Raw genomic sequence first — 20,358 nt, 5'->3', positions numbered from 1 at the left:
AATGGTATAAAAGAGTATACAGGGTGTGTTTATGTGATTTAGTATATAAAGAGTTTCATATGGTACACAACCCCAATTTGAACCCTCACAGGATGTGCTGCTAATGCCCAACATGCACATAACTTACCTCCCAAGTGACCTCCATGTTGTCTTTCTCCGAGCCCCAGCCTCGGAGGCCTCTGGGTATGACGTCAGGAGCTTTATGTGAAATATAACAATCTCCTTACTATCAGACAATAACTCATACAATAATTAGAACAGGTAGAGGTGATTTATAGTCTTTCACAGCCTGTTCTTGGTGAGTAATATAATGTTTTAGTTTGCTGTTATCTTTGAGACCAATTTTTTTTATAGGCCTACTCCCAAGCAGGATGCTACTCACCAGCGCTACTCGTCTGGTATTTTGGTGAAGGGTGGCTTGGTTCACTGTGGCCCACTGCATTAATGGAGATAACTCTGAACTGGTAGTTTACAAAAGGAGTGAGCTGCAGAATGACGGAGTTGAGGTCCCCGGGATAGGTGGCCAGGTCCTGCCATCTTCCTGGCTCCCAGCGGTCCTCCTCAAACTGGACCAGAAATTCTACAAAGACACAAAACCAAAAAAATCTCAAAGACTGAACAAATTTATTGCTCTCATCTCCACTTTGCACCTAATTTACTCTACCCGTGATGTTTTCCTTACAGCTGCCAAGTGTGAAACCATGAGCTAGTTTGGATTGCCATTTGCTGGTTTGTTTGTTTATTTGCTGGATTATGCAAAAACTACACAACACATTTCCTTTTTAAATTAGGGAGGAGTATCTGAGCAACAAATTATTTTGGTCAATCAAAATAAAATGGAGTTAAGTAGTTTATAAAAGATCCAACATAAGAGGCTGCACCGGATGGCCTGCACATTATGAAGCCTTCTTGTAAACCTCTTGTTTTTAGCTAATTGCACAAAACTAGGCAATTATTGTCTATATTAAAAATAGCATTTCCTGCCTTTTAAAATGTCCTATTTTTGTCATGGCCTTTTCTAGTCCACGTCTTCAAGAGAGAAATTCTACCATTTCACTATTTTGTAAAAGTTAGGGATAGCTTTCAGGTGATACCTAAGGAAAAACCTCAAATGTACAATAATCAATTATTCAGTCCTTCTCATGATCCCACTCTGGAGAAGATTGTTCCTGTGGTCCGAGTAGTGGGGCGCTCCCGTCGGAGTTGGAAAAGAGGATGGCTGATGCCATACGAGATGTTCAAGTTCGGAATGTCCTAAAGACAAGTCCTCTCATAATTCTCCTACTGGTCTACTGCATTTTTTGCTTATCCCATCCCGCCCTTGGTCTCAAACTGCCCTTGATTTCATCATCAGTCTTCCGACATCTCATGGCAACACAGTCATTCTAAGCGTGGTTGACTAATTTTCGAATACGACTCATTTCCTCACCCTTTCCAAGTGAACCTGTTGATTAGGCATGTGTTCCCCTTCAACCTGCTTTCTGGTACCACTCTCCATTTCAGGTCTTCTCCCAGGCCTGGAGCGTGCTTTGCAGGGCAAAAGGGGCTTCTGCAAGCCTTCATCTGGATATCATCCCCAGTCTAACGACTAGACTGAGCGGGCAAATGAGGACCTGGAAGCTGCACTATGTTGTGTCTCCCACTGGCATCCTTCTTCCTGGTCACTTCACTCTCTGTTCGGCACAGGAATGTCATCTTTTAAGACTGCTTTTGGCTTTCAGCCTCATGTTTTTCCCTTGCAAGAAACCTATGTTTCTATACCGTCAGTCCACCTTGACCTTCGACAAATCCATCGTGTATGGTGGGCTACACGAGAGACGAACTCGTCATGCTTTTCCCTCGTCTACTTACATTTTTATGTTCTAATTTTACCTATGTTTTTACTTTTTGAAACAATTTTTAATTGAATATGAATTGAGAGCGGAGTAACCCTGTTTTTGAGGCTACTAGCTTCAGCCACACGGCTGCCGGACACCGGATAAGGCTCTTCGGCAATCCCCCATCCGTCGCCTCCAATACTCAGACCAAATAAATGTGAGAATGGACTCGTGCACCACTTGCACCCTTCTCATTGAGAGGCTTTCCCTGCTAGTAAGACATGGTCGCCAACGAGAGCAGAATAGTTTGATAACTGTAGATGTGGCGGGCACACCTGATAGGGTAGGTTTTACCCAACCGACTTGTCCTGTTATCATTAGCCCCAAGTGGCTAGCTAACCACAGCCAGCCTGTTCAGATGCGAAACAGATTCACTCCTTTAGCTAGTCCTATTCCAACTCAGTCTACTGGCTCCCACACATTAGTCATAGGTGACTCCATCATTTGTAACATCAAGCTTTAAAATCCAGCCACTATTCCGAGGGCCAGAGCACCCGACATTGAATCTAGCTTTAGGGATCTTACCCTCAAGAGGCCTAAACAGCAGCATGGGACTAACAACACTAGCTACTTGGATATGGTGATACATGTCGGCTGCAGTGATACAAGTATGAGGCAATCAGAAATTACAAAGAGGAAGATAGGCAGGATTTGTAATCTGGCCAGAAAGGTGTTTCGGCATTGAGTATTTATCTCTGGCCCCTTGCCTGCGAGAGGCAATGATGAGAGGTTTAGCAGATTATTCTCACTGAACCGGTGGCTGGCTAGCTTCTGTAGCGAAAAGGGACTGCAGTTTGTAGATAATTGGCTTTCGTTCTGGATGACTCATGGTTTGATGAGGGTGGACGGCTTCACCCTAATAGGGTAGGCGCCATCACTCTTTCTAGAAACATAGATTACTGTTTGAGCTTTCAATGACAGTACACTCTAGAGCAAGGTGGGACACAGGTGATTAGCGAGCCTCTTAGAACGGTTGTGGAGTCTGTAGGGTTAAGGCTAATTAGCGCTATGCTGGACTCTAACGACAGACATAGTCCTACATGTAGACTAGAGTGATATACTACACATTCTGATCACTAATGCATTCTATCCATCCATCCATTTTCATCAACCCTGAACTGGTTGCCAGCCAATCGCATGCATTGCAGACTTATTCAACAAGATGGCGCCTACCAGTGTGGTCGCCTCGGTAACGCGCTCTCTCATATTGTTTTTGTTTTTGTGTTTTTCGTCCGTCTTTGGAGACCATACACGACTCACTTACACAAGGGGAGACCTGCTAACCATCAAGGAGGCTACTCCGGACTTTCTGTCACCAACTTTCGCAAATCCGCTCAGTTTTTCCCCCCCGAGTTACTCACCGGAGCGGCGTCTGCGGTTTTCGGCGCATGGAGACGGAAGCGGCGCCACAGAGGGAAACGGGCCAGTATTCAGGTGAAACTCCGCAAGAGAGGACACAGATTGGCGTTCCCGTCGATCCACCACGCGAATGTACGCTCCCTACCCAACAAAATGGACGAGCTTCATCTTCTGTTAAAGACCAGTAAAGACTTCGGACGTTCCGCGGCCATGTGCTTCACGGAGACCTGGCTTTGTGAGGCTGTACCCAATGGCGGCGTCATGCTTCCCGGCTTCCTCATTCATCGAGCGGACCGCGACATGGAATCATCGGGGAAAACAAAGGGCGGCAGGATATGCCTCTATATCAACGAAAAATGGTGTACGGACGTCACGGAGCTCAGCACACACTGCAGCCCGCATTTGGAGTCGTTATTTTTAAACTGTAAACCATTCTACTCGCCACGTGAGTTCGCATCGTTCATACTGGCTGGAGTCTACATACCGCCTCAAGCTAACACGAACGCCGCACTGCTAACGGTCGCCGAACAAGTCAACGAAATTGAAAAGAAACACCCGGACTCACCCCTCATTATTCTCGGGGACATTAACAAAGCTAAACTCAACCACGAACTCCCTAAATACAAGCAGCACATGGACTGTCCTACCAGGGAAAATAATACTTTAGACCACTGCTACACTACGGTAAAAACCGCATACCGTGCTATACCTCGTGCAGCCCTGGGCTCGTCTGATCACTTATTAATTCACTTAATACCGACATACAGGCAAGAACTTAAATGCGCAAAGCCTACATGAAAACAGTGAAAAAGTGGACCAATGAAGCAAAGATGGAACTTCAAAGCTGTTTAAACTGCACAGACTGGAGTGTCTTTGAAAATTCAGCTGGCAGCCTGGATGAATATACGGACACTGTCACATCCTATATCAGTTTCTGTGAAGAGGTTTGTGTACGAACAAAATCATTTCGCACATTCAACAACAACAAGCCGTGGTTCACTGCTAAACTTAAGCAGCTTCGCCTAGCTAAGGAGGACGCATATCAGAGTGGGGACAGGGCCCTGTATAATCGAGTTAGAAACCAGCTGACTAAAGAAATTAACATTGCAAAGAGGATCTATGCAGCAAAGTTGGAAAATCAGTTTAGCGCAAATGACTCTAAATCAGTCTGGCATGCATTCCAATCGCTGACTAATTACAAGCGACGATCCCCCCAAGCTGAGAACAATAGCATACTAGCCAATGACTTGAATACCTTCTACTGCAGATTTGAAAAGGACAGCACACACCCACCCGGCCGCACCCGCGACCACAATCACACCTCTGACTTCTGCGTTAACCATCCATGAACAGGATGTGAGACGCATCTTCAAACAACAAAAGATTAACAAATCGGCAGGCCCGGACCATGTGTCCCCATCCTGCCTCAATGTCTGCACGGACCAGCTCGCTCCAGTTTTCACTCAGATTTTCAATAGATCTCTGGAAATGTGCAAAGTTCCATCCTGTTTCAAACGCTCCACCATCATTCCAGTCCCCAAGAAACCTGCAATCTCGGGTCTGAATGACTACAGGCCTGTCGCTTTGACATCTGTGGTCATGAAGTCCTTTGAACGTCTCGTGCTGGACCACCTCAAGAGTGTCACAGGTCCCCTGCTGGACCCCCTGCAGTTTGCCAACCAAGCGAACAGGTCTGCGGATGATGCAGTCAACATGGGACTGCACTTCATCCTAGAACACCTCGACAGTGCAGGGACCTACGCGAGGATCCTGTTCGTGGACTTCAGCTCAGCGTTCAACACCATCATCCCTGAACTCCTTTCATCCAAGATTCTCCAGCTCAGCGTCTCACCTGCCATCTGCCAGTGGATTTACAGCTTTCTGACGGGCAGGACACAGCAGGTCAGGCTGGGGGAGGCCACCTCATCCACAGGCAGCATCAGCACTGGGGCGCCCCAAAGTTGTGTCCTCTTCTCTCCGCTGCTCTTCTCTCTCTACACGAACGACTGCACCTCAGCGAACCCGACTGTCAAACTCCTGAAGTTTGCAGATGACACCACTGTCATCGGCCTCATCAAGGACGGTGACGAGTCTGCATATCGACAGGAAGCGGAGCGGCTGGAACTGTGGTGCGGCCGACACAACCTGGAGCTGAACACGCTCAAGACTGTAGAGATGATCGTGGACTTCAGGAGGCATCCTTCGCCACAGCTGCCCCTCACGTTGTCCAGCTGCCTTGTGTCAACCGTCGAGACCTTCAAGTTCCTGGGAATTACAATCTCTCAGGTCCTGAAGATGGCGACCAACATCAACTCCGTCCTCAAAAAGGCCCAGCAGAGCATGTACTTCCTGCGGCTTCTGAGAAAGCACGGCCTGCCACCGGAGCTGCTGAGACAGTTCTACACAGCGGTCATCGAATCAGTCCTGTGTTCTTCCATCACAGTCTGGTTTGGTGCTGCTACAAAAAAGGACAAACTCCGACTGCAACGGACAATCAAAACTGCTGAAAGGATTGTCGGTACCCCCCTACCCTCCCTTGAGGACTTGCACGCTGCCAGAACTAAGACAAGGGCATGCAAAATCCTCTCGGACCCTCCACACCCCGGTCACCAGCTCTTCCAGCTCCTTCCTTCAGGTAGGCGCTACCGATCAATGCAAACTAGAACTAGTAGACATTCCAACAGCTTCTTCCCTCTTGCAATCAACTTCTTAAACAGCTAACCTATAATTCCATTACAACAAGCTGGCAATTTTTTGACTTGAGTTTGTTGTCACATTTCTGTGGGGCCAATTATGTATTACTCGTGCACTCACTGTGGTTGTCTCGCCATGCTGCACTATTTGCATATAATGGCCACTCATGCCAGAGTAGAATCTGCTCCATTTGCACACTGATTGAGGAGTATCTGTAACATTTGCACAACCAACATTGTCCCAGATGATCGCACTACTCGTCACTTTAAACCGCATACACTCCTTGAAGTCTCAGCGCCCTTTGCACAATGGTCATAGCACCGGACTATTGCAATATTAGTCATTCGCACTGCTCTTAATCCTAGAGGACTCTGCATCTTTTTGCACAATTGTTTTTTGTCAATGTCTTTATGTCTCCAAAGTGTTCTGTAAATTGACTGTCTGTTGTACTAGAGCGGCTCCAACTACCGGAGACAAATTCCTTGTGTGTTTTGGACATACTTGGCAAATAAAGATGATTCTGATTATGCTTTCTACTGAGGTAGGACTGTGTGATGAGTTTAAGCACTATTCCCCGGTTCATTCTACCCATGACAAGTTGAGAAATAACTACCAGATTCCTGCATCATTAGTCTCTCCCCGTGCCCACAGCAACTCAAAGTATAATATGGGTTCCAGATGATGCAATCTTATTAATATTACTACTATGAATACTCTGGGGTCAAATAGCACCTATCAGCCCACTTAAATGAAAATCAAACTTATGACTATGAGACCAGTTTTCTTACAAGCTTTGCTAGTAAATGATCTTATCAGAGACCATAATCTTAATAGGATTGGTGTTTGCGAGACTTGGCTAAAACGAAATGAGTTTTCATCACTTAAAGAGGCATCTCCCCCAAACTTTGTGAGTTCACGTTGCGCGTCCTATTACGAAGAGAGGGGGCGTCACCCTCCGTTCCGAATCCGTTCTCAGCCTTAGCACTAGCCCAAATATCAACTTAAAACAGTCAAGGTTCTCATTATGTGATCTACAGCACCATTGCCATTCTATCTCTTTCTTTCTACCGCCCCCATCCCTTACGCTGGCTTTTTAGAGGAATTCTCAGAATGTATTGGTGACTTGGTGACCCACGCAGCCAATATATTAATCATGGGTGACTTTAATATTCATATGACTACCCAATCGAAACCTCTTAGTGCAGCGTATCAAACAATAATTGTCACTTTTGGTTTCATGCAATTAATACATCAACCGACCCATAATAACGGTAATACTTTAGATCTGGTTAAAACCTGGGGCAGTGCGACCTCAAATGTAATGGTACTTCCCTATACCACAGCTATGTCCAACCATTACTTCATAAAATTTGAGGTCTTGGCCCATTGCCATCGTTCTGACCACAACCAAAGCTATAGCAGTCATAACATTAGTTCTTCAACAACTACTGCACTCGCTATATTACCTCAGCATTTACCTGATGTCCTTCTTATGTGGGTCCTATTGATAATCTCACAAATTATATTAATGTGACTCCCAACACACTGGCACCATTCAGACTTAAAACGTGTCCTAAGAAATTTACTTATTGGTTCACAGATGAAACCAGAGAACTAAAACAAGCATGAGCGCAAAAGACATGCGACTAAACTTGAGGTTTTCCGTCAGGCATCGCGGCGTAGTTTTACTGAAATACAAACAAGCACTCATTTCAGCTAAAAGTAATTATTTTTCCAATCCATCCATCCATTTTCTGAGCCGCTTCTCCTCACTAGGGTTGTGGGCGTGCTGGAGCCTATCCCAGCTATCATTGGCCAGTAGGCGGGGTACACCCTGAACTGGTTGCCAGCCAATCGCAGGGCACATACAAACAGACAACCATTCGCACTCACAGTCACACCTACGGGCAATTTAGAGTCTCCAATTATTGCATGTTTTTGGGATGTGGGAGGAAACCGGAGTGCCCGGATAAAACCCACGCAGGCACGGGGAGAACATGCAAACTCCACACATTCGGGGCCGGGGATTGAACCCCGGTCCTCAGAACTGTGAGGCTGACGCTCTAACCAGTCGTCCACCGTGCTGCCTATTTTCCCAATAATTAGTCTTAATAAAAATAACACTAAATACTTATTTGATACAGTAGCAATGCTAACCCAAAAGCAGCCTACTTCCAACAGCCCCTACTTTTCAGATGATGCAATTGTTTTACTAAAAGAAATTATTAGGAATGAGATTAACTCATTCAGTGTCGCTGACGAATACTCTTGTCAAATAAAATCAGAGAATTCTGATGAAAGAGGAGAATCTTTTTTTTTTTTGCTAGGTTCCATGTTTACATAGCCCGAGAACAATATTGAAAGAGCAGCCGAAATGCTCTGAAACAGCTGGCACTGAGAAGCTGTTAAAGACACAGTGCCTCAAGCCCGGTTGAATTCTTTGATCAATGAGATTAATATGGGCACCATTGCGGATACCCATCCAGCTACCCTCTCTCATTTTGAGGAAGTATCTCTTGACAGACTCACAAAATTTGTTAGTGCGACAAAACAGACATGTTTGCTTGACCCCCTTGCTGGGAAACTCGTTAAAGAGCTGTTTTTAATCAATCTTAAATATTATAAATGTATCACTCTCCTCCGGTGCTGTACCTGCAGCTTTCAAGACAGCCATTATCAAAAGGCCCAACCTCGACCCTGAGCGTCTTGCAATTACAGGCCGGTGTCAAATCTCGCATTTATTTAAGAAATTCCTGAAAAAAATTGGAGGACAACAGCTTAAAGGTCAGAGGACAAAGATGTTAAAAATCTTGATAACTCTAGAACCCCTTTACAAACCACATCTGCTATTTTGAAGTGGTTATAGAATAGAGTTAAATAGATAAATATGATGCAGAATGCGCCTTCTGCTTTTTGCATCCAGCGCCTTCCGGTCTTCGGCTATCACTGTGACGTCACACGAGCCAAACAGCCTGTTCATTCAGCTTTATGTGCTATTGTTCCCGTCCTTGTATATTTGCTGTCCTATGATTTAGCGATGTCACAATGGTTTATTGTGTGGCATTTGGTTGACAAATGGTTCAGGCAGTGACAAGAGCTTTTCTTTGGCTTTCCAAGTGAAAAAGGTATCCGTGACCAGTGGATATGGAAAGTCAATCAACAGGGGAAGAAACGTGGTCGGCTATGGATGCCAATAGCAAGCCTATATCAAGCATTCCAAACTGTGCTGATCACTTCGAACTGGCTTGTTTTGAAAAAGACTTATGAGAAAGCATTGGATAAAGAGGTAGAGGCTGAAACCAGATGCGGTGCCAACTATTTTTCCAACGGCCATCAGGACCTCAACCGCCAGCAACAAAACTAAATCTCTGCATACTATGTAAAACCGTGTACGGTGTCACTGAAACATATATGAATACATAATACGTATAGTCGTGCTAAAAGATATTGGCAACCCTGGGGTGCTATTATTGCAAGCCATGACTGTATAAAAAGACATGCTTTTGACGTACCGTCACATGGTTCCAGTGGCCACTTTTTTGTTGTTGTACAGCTGCTTCTTGGCTGCTCATCGTCTATATTTCCAAATATCAAATTAATTTTAATATACCACAACAATTTCTTTTGTACAGAAAATAATCTGCACAAACAAACAATACTTTAGACCCAAGGGGGTTGGGGGGGGGGGTGTCTAGCACAAGGTGCCATTCAAGCTAGGAGCGCCACTGAACAGACACACACATTTTATTTTATTTATTTTTTTTTAACAATCGCACTGCTTGCTGAGTGCTGACTGACTTTTTTAAGTTTAAGTCGTGATGACTACCTTAGCTCGACTGGCGATTGGCTTTGGTTCATAACTGGCTCTGTGTCCTCCTTAGTTTCTTCTTGGGTCGCAAACTACCATCACTGGAACGCATAAGTGGACTGAATTGGCTCGAGAAGAAGCATTAGTTTAATAAGATATATAGCCCATTGGAATTCTCGACATGTACCCACCTTTGCCTTATTGTTTGCATGTTTACAATCTGCGGCGCACATTTTGCCCTCAGCCCCGGTGTCGACGGCGGACCTATTAGATAAGGTACGTAACATTACGTTGCATTCAATGTTTACAACTGCCGGAGGAAATATAGCATCTATACATGCAAATGATGTCGCTGATGTCATAGTGTCATGTTTCGTACTCCTTGAACACTGGCAGCTAGATCCATTCAACACATCCACCATCCACACTCAGATGTTCTTCTTCTTTTCCTTTCGGTTTGTCCCATCAGGGGTCGCCACAGCATGTCATCCTTTTGACACGCTGTGGCGTGTCATCCTTTTGACACGCTGTGGCGTGTCACGCCTGAGCCTGCATCCTCCTCTCTAAGACCAATTGCTCTCATGTCTTCCCTCACTACATCTATCAACCTTCTGTTTGGTCATCCTCGAGCTCTCTTGCCTGGCAGCTCCATCCTCATCATCCTTCTACCAATATACTGACTCTCTCTCCTCTGGACGTGTCCAAACCATCGAAGTTTGCGCTCTCTAACTTTGTCTCCAAAACATCTAACCTTGGCCATCCCTCTGATGAGCTCATTTCTGATTTTATCCAACCTGGTAACTCCCAGAGTGAACCTCAACATCTTAATTTCCGCCACCTCCAGCTCTGCTTTCTGTTGTCTCTTCAATGCCACTATCTCTAATCCGTACATCATGGCTGGCCTCACCACTGTTTTATAAACTTTGCCCTTCATCCTCGCAGAGACTCTTCTGTCACATAACACACCAGACACCTTCCCCCACCCATTCCAACCTGCTTGCACTCGTTTCTTCACTTCTTGAACACACTCACCATTGCTCTGGACTGTTGACCTCAAGTAATTCGAGTCCTCCACCCTTGCTATCTCTTCTCCCTGGAGCCTCACTCTTCCCCCTCCACCCCTCTCATTCATGCACATATATTCTGTCTTAATTCGGCTAATCTTCCTTCCTCTTCTTTCCAGTGCATGCCTCCACCTTTCTAACTGTTCCTCCACCTCCTGCCCGCTTTCACTCCAGATCACAATGCCATCTGCGAACATCATGGTGCACAGGGACTCCGATCTAACCTCATCTGTCAGCCTATCCATCACCACTGCAAACACGAAGGGGCTCATGCAGTCCCACCTCTACCTTAAACTCCTCTGTAACACCTACAGCACACCTCAAGACTGTTCTGCTGCCCTCATACATGTCCTGTACTATTCTAACATACTTACATACTCCACTACTCTTTCCCATAACTTCATTGTGTGGCTCATGTACTTTATTCCTCTATAGTTACCACAGCTCTGCACATCACCTTTGTTCTTAAAAATGGGCACCAGCACACATTTCCTCCATTCAGTAGAATTTTGTTTAATAAGTTGGTCAAAATCTCTACAGCCACCTCTCCTAGATGCTTCCATACCTCCACAGGTATGTCATCAGGACCAATTGCCTTTGAAATTTTCATCCTCTTTAGAGCCTTTCTAAATTACCCCTGACTAATCATTGCTACTTCCTGGTCCACCACACTCTCTTCTACTCTACTTTCTCTTTGATTTTCCTCATTCATCAACTCCTCAAAGTATTCTTTCCATCTATCCAACACACTGCTGGCACCAGTCAACACATTTCTATCTCTGTCCTTAATCACCCTAACCTGCTGCACATCCTTCCCATCTCCATCCCTCTGTCTAGCCAACCTGTATAGATCTTTTTCTCCTCCTTTAGTGTCCAACCTGGCATACATGTCATCATATGTCTCTTGTTTGGCCTTTGCCACCTCTACCTTCGCCCTACGTCGCATCTCCATGTATTGCCTTCTCCTCTCCTCAGTCCTTTCAGTGTCCCACTTCTTCTTCGCTAACCTTTTTCCATTTATGATTTCCTGTACTTTGAGGTTCCACCACCATGTCTCCTTCTCCATGTTCCTACCAGAAAAGCCACGCAACACTCACTTCCACCAGCTTTTTTTCTCATTAATGTACACACAGCACCCCATATTGACAGGGAAAAAAATGGAATTGTTGACAGTTTTGCAGATTTATTAAAAAAGAAAAACTGAAATATCACACAGCCATAAGTATTCAGAGCCTTTGCTGTGACACTAATATATTTAACTCAGGTGCTGTCCATTTCTTCTGATCATCCTTGAGATGGTTCATTGGAGTCCAGCTGTGTTTGATTATACTGATTGGACTTGATTAGAAAGCCACACACGTGTCTATATAAGACCTTACACCTCTCAGTGCATGTCAGAGCAAATGAGTATCACAAGTTCAAAGGAACTGCCTGAAGAGTTCAGAAACAGAATTGTGGCAAGGCATAGATCTGGCCAAAGTTACAAAAGAAATTCTGCTGCACTTAAGGTTCCGAAGAGCATAGTGGCCTCCGTAATCCTTAAATGGAAGGAATGAATGCAGAGACCTGAAAATGCCTGTCCACCAACATTCATCATCCAAACTGACAGAACTGTAAAGATTGGATGAACGCTCATATTTGTTTGCCAAAGTTTTAAGTGCCCTTCCTGACGCAACCCTCTGCATTTATCTGGGCTTGGGACCAGCCGACAGTGTGCACTGGCTTGTGCCCCCCATTGGGCTGCATTAGCCACACACAGATGTAATTGGGAATATTACTCCGGGGCGGACAAATATGGGAGCGCTTTGGCCTGAGGTTCCGCCTGTCACAGGAGTTAACGAGACCAGAAAAAACACTTCTGCCGCTTCCGCTGTAAAGAAGAAACGGTACTTTTACTCCATTATAATGATTTAAATGTCGCTCGCTACTTTTATTGATCAATTATTGCTTATTTATCAACTATTTAGTGCACGAGACTACGACTTCGATTTACGCATCGGGCGTTGTTTGCGCCAATCCAGTTTAAGCGCCAGTGACTAGTTCACCAATCAAACGACCCAAGAAAGTCACATGACCTCACACGTCTTCTATCTTCTTCCCGTGCATTGGTATTAACACTAGATAAGCGAGCCCGGCGGATTCTCGTGGCTACGTGGCGGCCATGTTGGGGAAGGTCGTCGTTACCATGAAGGCAACACCGTGCTACTCTTGTTTACATTTAGATGAACAAAAACAACAGCTTTCATGTATTGTAGTATTTGTCTGGCACTGTCTGCCCAAACGTGGATATTTAAACTCACTTATAACTTTATAAAACACAGTGCAGATGTTTTGACACACACACCGCAACATCAGAATTTGCACATTCACATTTAATTTTGTAATTTTTTTTAAAATTGATGTTCATGCTGTGGTTAAAAAGAAATCAGAAGTTACTCACTATTTACTCAGCACTTGAGTACTGTGTACTTTTTACTCTTAAGTAATTTTTGGAGGACTACTTCTTACTTTACTTTAAGTAACAGTACTCTTACTTATGTACACTATTTGGCTACTCTACCCACCTTTTATTTTCACAGAACTGTAGTGCAAAGGTGACACAGCAATTTATATTTGTGTGCTCTTGAAACATTTCAGCCTTTAGCCTTAATAAGTGTCAATCAGAATCAGAATCATCTTTATTTGCCAAGTATGTCCAAAAACACACAAGGAATTTGTCTCCGGTAGTTGGAGCCGCTCTAGTACAACAAACAGTCAATTTACAGAACACTTTGGGGACATAAAGACATTGACAAAAAACAATTGTGCAAAAAGATGCAGAGTCCTCTAGCACTTAGAGCAGTTCGAACGACTAATATTGCAATAGTCCGGTGCAATGACCATTGTACAAAGGGCGCTGAGACTTCAAGGAGTGTATGCGGTTTCAAGTGACGAGTAGTGCGATCATCTGGGACAATGTTGGTTGTGCAAATGTTACAGATACTCCTCAATCAGTGTGCAAATGGAGCAGATGCTACTCTGGCATGAGTGGTCAGTATATGCAAATAGTGCAGCATGGCGAGACAACTACAGTGAGTGCACGAGTAATACATAATTGGCCCCACAGAAATGTGACAACGAACTCAAGTCAAAAAATTGCCAGCTTGTTGTAATGGAATTATAGGTTAGGTGTTTAAGAAGTTGATCGCAAGAGGGAAGAAGCTGTTGGAATGTCTACTAGTTCTAGTTTGCGTTGATCGGTAGCGCCTACCTGAGGGAAGGAGCTGGAAGAGCCGGTGACCGGGGTGCAGACGGTCCGAGAGGATTTTGCACGCCCTTGTCTTAGTTCTGGCAGCGTGCAAGTCCTCAATGGTGGGTAGGGGGGTACCGACAATCCTTTCAGCAGTTTTGATTGTCCGTTGCAGTCGGAGTTTGTCCTTTTTTGTAGCAGCACCAAACCAGACTGTGATGGAAGAACACAGGACCGATTCGATGACCGCTGTGTAGAACTGTCTCAGCAGCTCCGGTGGCAGGCCGTGCTTTCTCAGAAGCCGCAGGAAGTACATCCTCTGCTGGGCCTTTTTGAGGACGGAGTTGATGTTGTTCGCCCACTTCAGGTCCTGAGAGATTGTAATTCCCAGGAACTTGAAGGTCTCGACAGTTGACACAAGGCAGCTGGACAACGTGAGGGGCAGCTGTGGCGAAGGATGCCTCCTGAAATCCACGATCATCTCTACCGTCTTGAGCGTGTTCAGCTCCAGGTTGTGTCGCCCGCACCACAGCTCCAGCCGCTCCGCTTCCTGTCGATATGCAGACTCGTCACCGTCCTTGATGAGGCCGATGACAGTGGTGTCATCTGCAAACTTCAGGAGCTTGACAGTCGGGTTCGCTGAGGTGCAGTCGTTCGTGTAGAGAGAGAAGAGCAGCGGAGAGAGGACACAACCTTGGGGCGCCCCAGTGCTGATGCTGCGTGTGGATGAGGTGGCCTCCCCCAGCCTGACCTGCTGTGTCCTGCCCGTCAGAAAGCTGTAAATCCACTGGCAGATGGCAGGTGAGACGCTGAGCTGGAGAAGCTTGGTTGAAAGGAGTTCAGGGATGATGGTGTTGAACGCTGAGCTGAAGTCCACGAACAGGATCCTCGCGTAGGTCCCTGCACTGTCGAGGTGTTCTAGGATGAAGTGCAGTCCCATGTTGACTGCATCATCCGCAGACCTGTTCGCTTGGTAGGCAAACTGCAGGGGGTCCAGCAGGGGACCTGTGACACTCTTGAGGTGGTCCAGCACGAGACGTTCAAAGGACTTCATGACCACAGATGTCAAAGCGACAGGCCTGTAGTCATTCAGACCAGAGATTGCAGGTTTCTTGGGGACTGGAATGATGGTGGAGCGTTTGAAGCAGGATGGAACTTCGCACATTTCCAAAGATCTGTTAAAGATCTGAGTGAAGACTGGAGCGAGCTGGTCCGCGCAGACTTTGAGGCAGGATGGGGACACATGGTCCGGTCCTGTTGCTTTGTTAATCTTCTGTTGTTTGAAGATGCGTCTCACATCCTGTTCATGGATGGTTAACGCAGAAGTCAGAGGTGTGGTTGTGGTCGCGGGTGTGGCCGGGTGGGTGTGTGGAGTGAAACTGTCCTTTTCAAATCTGCAATAGAAGGTATTCAAGTCGTTGGCTAGTGTGCTATTGTTCTCAGCTTGGGGGGATCGTCGCTTGTAATTAGTCAGCGATTGGAATGCACGCCAGACTGATTTCGAGTCGTTCGCGCTAAACTGTTTTTCCAACTTTGCTGCATAGATCCTCTTTGCAATGTTAATTTCTTTAGTAAGCTGGTTTCTAGCTCGATTATACAGGGCCCTGTCCCCGCTCTGATATGCATCTTCCTTAGCTTGGCGAAGCTGCTTAAGTTTAGCAGTGAACCACGGCTTGTTGTTGTTGAATGTCCGAAATGATTTTGTTGGTACACAAACCTCTTCACAGAAACTGATATAGGATGTGACAGTGTCCGTATATTCATCCAGGCTGCCGGCTGAATTTTCAAATACACTCCAGTCTGTGCAGTCTAAACAGCTTTGAAGTTCCATCTTTGCTTCATTGGTCCACTTTTTGACTGTTTTCACTGTAGGCTTCGCACATTTAAGTTCTTGCTTGTACGTCGGTATTAAGTGAATTAAGCAGTGATCAGACGAGCCCAGGGCTGCACGAGGTATAGCACGGTATGCGTTTTTTACCGTAGTGTAGCAGTGGTCTAAAGTATTATTTTCCCTGGTAGGACAGTCGATGTGCTGCTTGTATTTAGGGAGTTCGTGGTTGAGTTTAGCTTTGTTAAAGTCCCCGAGAATAATGAGGGGTGAGTCAGGGTGTTTTTTTTCAATTTCGTTGACTTGTTCGGCGAGCGTTAGCAATGCGGCGCTCGTGTTAGCTTGCGGTGTAATATAGACTCCAGCCAGTATAAACGATGCAAACTCACGTGGCGAGTAAAATGGTTTACAGTTCAGAAACAGCGACTCCAAATGCGGGCTGCAGTGTGTGCTGAGCACCGTGACGTCCGTACACCATTTTTCGTTTATATGGAGGCATATCCCGCCGCCCTTCGTTTTTCCCGATGATTCCATGTCGCGGTCCGCTCGATGAATGTTGAAGCCGGGAAGTGTGACGGCGCCATCGGGTACAGCGTCGCAAAGCCAGGTCTCCGTGAAGCACATGGCCGCGGAACGTCCGAAGTCTTTACTGGTCTTTAACAGAAGATGAAGCTCATCCATTTTGTTGGGTAGGGAGCGTACATTCGCGAGGTGGATCGACGGGAACGCCAATCTGTGTCCTCTCTTGCAGAGTTTCACCTGAATGCCGGCTCGTTTTCCTCTGTGGCGCCGCTTCCGCATCCATGTGCCGAAAACCGCGGACGCCGCTCCGGTGAGTAACTCGGGGAAAAAACTGAGCGGATTTTCGAAAGTTGGTGACAGAAAGTCCGGAGTAGCCTCCTTGATGGTTAGCAGGTCTCCCCTTGTGTAAGTGAGTCGTGTAAGGTCTCCAAAGACGGACGAAAAACACAAAAACAAAGACAATAATAGAGAGCGCGTTACCGAGGCGGCCACACTGGTAGGCGCCATCTTGTAGAATGTCGTTTAAGTGATGTGAGTCCTCCAGTTGACAAAATTAGCAACAACGGCTTTCTTGAAAATAGCAGTAAATGTATTCTACAGCCCCACGGCCAGATTGGACCCCATGAGGGGCCGGTTCTTGTCCGCAGGCCGTAGATTTGATAAACTACATATGGAGTACGGCAACCCGCAGAAGGCAGTTTGCAGACTGCCACAGGATTCCAGCTCCTTCTTACTGTGCCGGTCAGGACGTTTTGTTTTCCACACAGGATCTTCATTTGGCGGAGGTTACTTGGAAGTCTGGTCTTTGTTTCGTCCGTCCTTTTAAAATTGACCTGGCCATTAACCACATTGCCAAGCTTCCACTTACGCTCAAAATTCACCCACCGTTCCATGTTGCTCTGTTGAAGCCTGTCTTCATTAGATCGCTGAGTCCTCCGTTAGGGTGTCCTCCAATGGGGAGCCAGTTTACATGGTAAGGTCTATTTTAGATTCCAGAAGGCGCAACCACCCCCACAATATCTTGTCAAGAGAAACGGATATCGTCCAGAGCAGCATGAATGGGTCCCCCGCTCCTGGATCCTTGATCCAATCATTCCACCCATCCAAACCAGGTAGACAGCCAGGGGCTCATTTGTTGAGGGGTTGGGGGGGTTATATTGCTAATCACCATTGTTGTGGTTTAGCATTGCCAGTTACCAGTATTCAAGAGGTTGGTAGAGTAGCCAAATATTTTACTCAAGTACGAGTCCTGTTACTTTAGAATAATATGACTCAATAAGAGTAAAAAGTAGTTCTCCAAATATTTACTTGAGCCAGAGTAAGAAAGTACTCAGTGAAAAAACTAATCAAGTAACTAGTGAGTAACTTCTGATTTATTTTGTAAATAAGACCATGAATGTCAACTAAAATAAAAATAAATAAAATATTCATACATTCATCTTCCGTACCGCTAATCCTCACAAGGATGAATGTGCAAATTCAGATATTGCTGAACAATGTCACTTAATCTAAAAGATTCATTCATTCATTCATCTTCCTTTCCGCTTATCCTCACTAGGGTCACGGACGTGCTGGAGCGTATCCCAGCTATCTTCCGGCAAGAGGCAAGGTACCTGAATGGCAACCACCTGAACTGGTTGCCATTCAATCTCAGGGCACATACAAACAAACAACCATCCACGCTCACATTCACAACTACGGGCAATTTTGAGTCTTCATTTAACCTCCCACGCATGTTTTTGGGATGTGAGAGGAAACCGGAGTACCCGAAGAAAACCCACGCAGGCACGGGGAGAACATGCAAACTCCACACAGGCGGGGCCGGGATTTTAACCCTGGTCCTCAGAACTGTGAGGCAGATGTGCTAACCAGTTGTGGTGCCACCTTAATCTAAAAGATAATAAATACAATCTTTATAAAATAAAATATTTATAAAAGGCAAATTCAGCTCCAAGAATGCTTTTATACTATATTCTTTCTAGTTGTTAGACAGCAAAACACTGTAGGCTCACCAGGCAGATTACAAAAACAGGAACAAGGCTGCAGCGGCTATAAGAAGTATACACATCCCTGTTCAAATGCCAGGTTTTTGTGTTGATCGACCAAGATAAATCATTTTAAAAACCTTTTCCACCATTAATGTGACCTAAAATTTGGACAACTCAACTAACTACAGGCAATTTAGAGTCTTCAATTAACCTATCATGCATGTTTTTGTGATGTGGGAGGAAACCGGAGTACTCGGAGAAAACCCACGCGGGTACGGGGAGAACATGCAAACTCCACACAGGCGAGGCCGGATTCGAACCCAGGTCCTCAGAACTGTGCGGCGGATGTGCTAACCAGTCGATCACTGTACCGCCCATAGGTGTGAATGTGAGTGTGAATGGTTGTTTGTTTATATGCCCTGCGATTGGCTGCTGACCAGTTCAGGGTGTACCCAGCCTCTTGCCAGAAGATAGCTGGGATAGGCTCCAGCACGCCCGTGAGCCTAGTAAGGATATGAGTTACGGAAGATGAATAAATGAATACTTAAGTGATGCGTGCTTCTACCTTGTGTAGATTATGTTGTTTTGTTTAGGAGTCCTTCCTTCCACCGTGGCTCAGTCCACCTCTATTTGGTCGTGTAATACCTCCGACTCATTGTTTTTCACGATGAGCTCCTGTCGTCGTTGTTTTACGGTTTCACTATTTAGGTCGTGTACTTCACATTCATGTATTCTTTTGGTTTAATAAATTCTGCTTGATAGATCGTCATCTGTGGTGTCTACTTTGTGATCCATCCTTCTGCTGTGTGCCGACCATAACAAATACATTTCTTGATTTAATTAGAATTTGTTTTCAAAACAGTCCTCTTCATCATCCTATTCACAATTTTGTGTGTGTGTGCGTGCATGCGCGTGTGTGCATGTGTGCTTGTGTTTAGTGACCTGTCACAGGGCTTCTGTGGTCATTTCCAGGGATCCAGGTGAGGCGAACGCTTCGGGCTGCTGGATCTGACAGTTCTAGATCCATTGGAGGATCTGGGCGGTCTGCAAGTAAACAAGATCTTAACACACATTTCACAGGCACTGTACAGTGGGTACGGAAAGTATTCAGATTCCCTTAAATTTTTCACTCTCTCTGATATTGCAGCAATTTGCTAAAATCATTTAAATTCAATCTAAGAACATGGTCCTCAGTCGGAAAACGGTGGCGTGCCCTCTCCAGGTCGGGGATGAGATCCTGCCCCAAGTGGAGGAGTTCAAGTATCTCGGGGTCTTGTTCACGGGTGAGTGAAGAATGGAACAGGAGATCGACAGGTGGATCGGTGCAGCGTCTGCAGTGATGCGGACTTTGTATCGATCCGTTGTGGTAAAGAAGGAGGAGCTAAGCCGGAAGGCGAAGCTCTCAATTTACCGGTCGATCTATGTTCCTACCCTCACCTATGGTCACGAGCTGTGGGTCGTGACCGAAAAAACAAGATCCCGGATACAAGCGGCCGAAATGAGGGTGTCCGGGATCTCCCTTAGAGATAGGGCGAGAAGCTCGGTCATCCAGGAGGATCTAAGAGTAGAGCTGCTGCTCCTCCACATCGAGAGGAGCCAGATGAGGTGGCTGGGGCATCTGCCTCCCGGACGCCTCCCCGGTGAGGTGTTCCGGGCACGTCCCACCGGGAGGAGACCCCGGGGACGACCCAGGACACGCTGGAGAGACTACATCCTTCGGCTGGCCCGTGAACACCTCGGGATCCCCCCGGAACAGCTGGATAAAGTGGCCGGGGAGAGGGAAGTCTGGGCGTCCCTGCTAAAGCTACTGCCCCACGACCCGACCTCGGATAAGCGGTAGAAAATGGATGGATTTAAATTCTTTTTTTTTCCTCATTAATGTACACACAACACCCCATATTGACAGGGAAAAAAACAGAATTGTTGAAATGTTTGCATATTTATTAAAAAATAAAAACTGAAATATCACACAGCCATAAGTATTCAGAC

At 45.8% G+C, this 20,358-nt stretch overlaps 1 protein-coding gene across 26 annotated transcripts in view; it reads right to left on the bottom strand.

Moving 5' to 3' along the window:
- nfasca (neurofascin homolog (chicken) a) overlaps nt 1-20,358 on the bottom strand; it is a 195,673-nt gene that overhangs the window by 46,738 nt on the left and 128,577 nt on the right. For all 26 annotated transcript variants that reach the window (XR_009769281.1, XR_009769284.1, XR_009769285.1 and 23 more), the window contains 3 exons: nt 19,312-19,413; nt 383-580; nt 128-198 (listed from right to left, as the gene is read on the bottom strand). Coding sequence is in view for 20 of the 26 variants with exons in the window: in XM_061686998.1 (XP_061542982.1) it covers nt 128-198; nt 383-580; nt 19,312-19,413 (371 nt within the window). In the remaining 6 variants the exon portion in view is untranslated. The remainder of the gene's footprint in view (nt 1-127; nt 199-382; nt 581-19,311; nt 19,414-20,358) is intronic.

The sequence above is a fragment of the Phycodurus eques genome, chromosome 10, assembly GCF_024500275.1.
Source record: "Phycodurus eques isolate BA_2022a chromosome 10, UOR_Pequ_1.1, whole genome shotgun sequence".
Classification (NCBI taxonomy): domain Eukaryota; kingdom Metazoa; phylum Chordata; class Actinopteri; order Syngnathiformes; family Syngnathidae; genus Phycodurus; species Phycodurus eques.
Note: the sequence above shows the minus strand (reverse complement) of the source record. Positions and strands in the feature narration are given on the sequence as shown.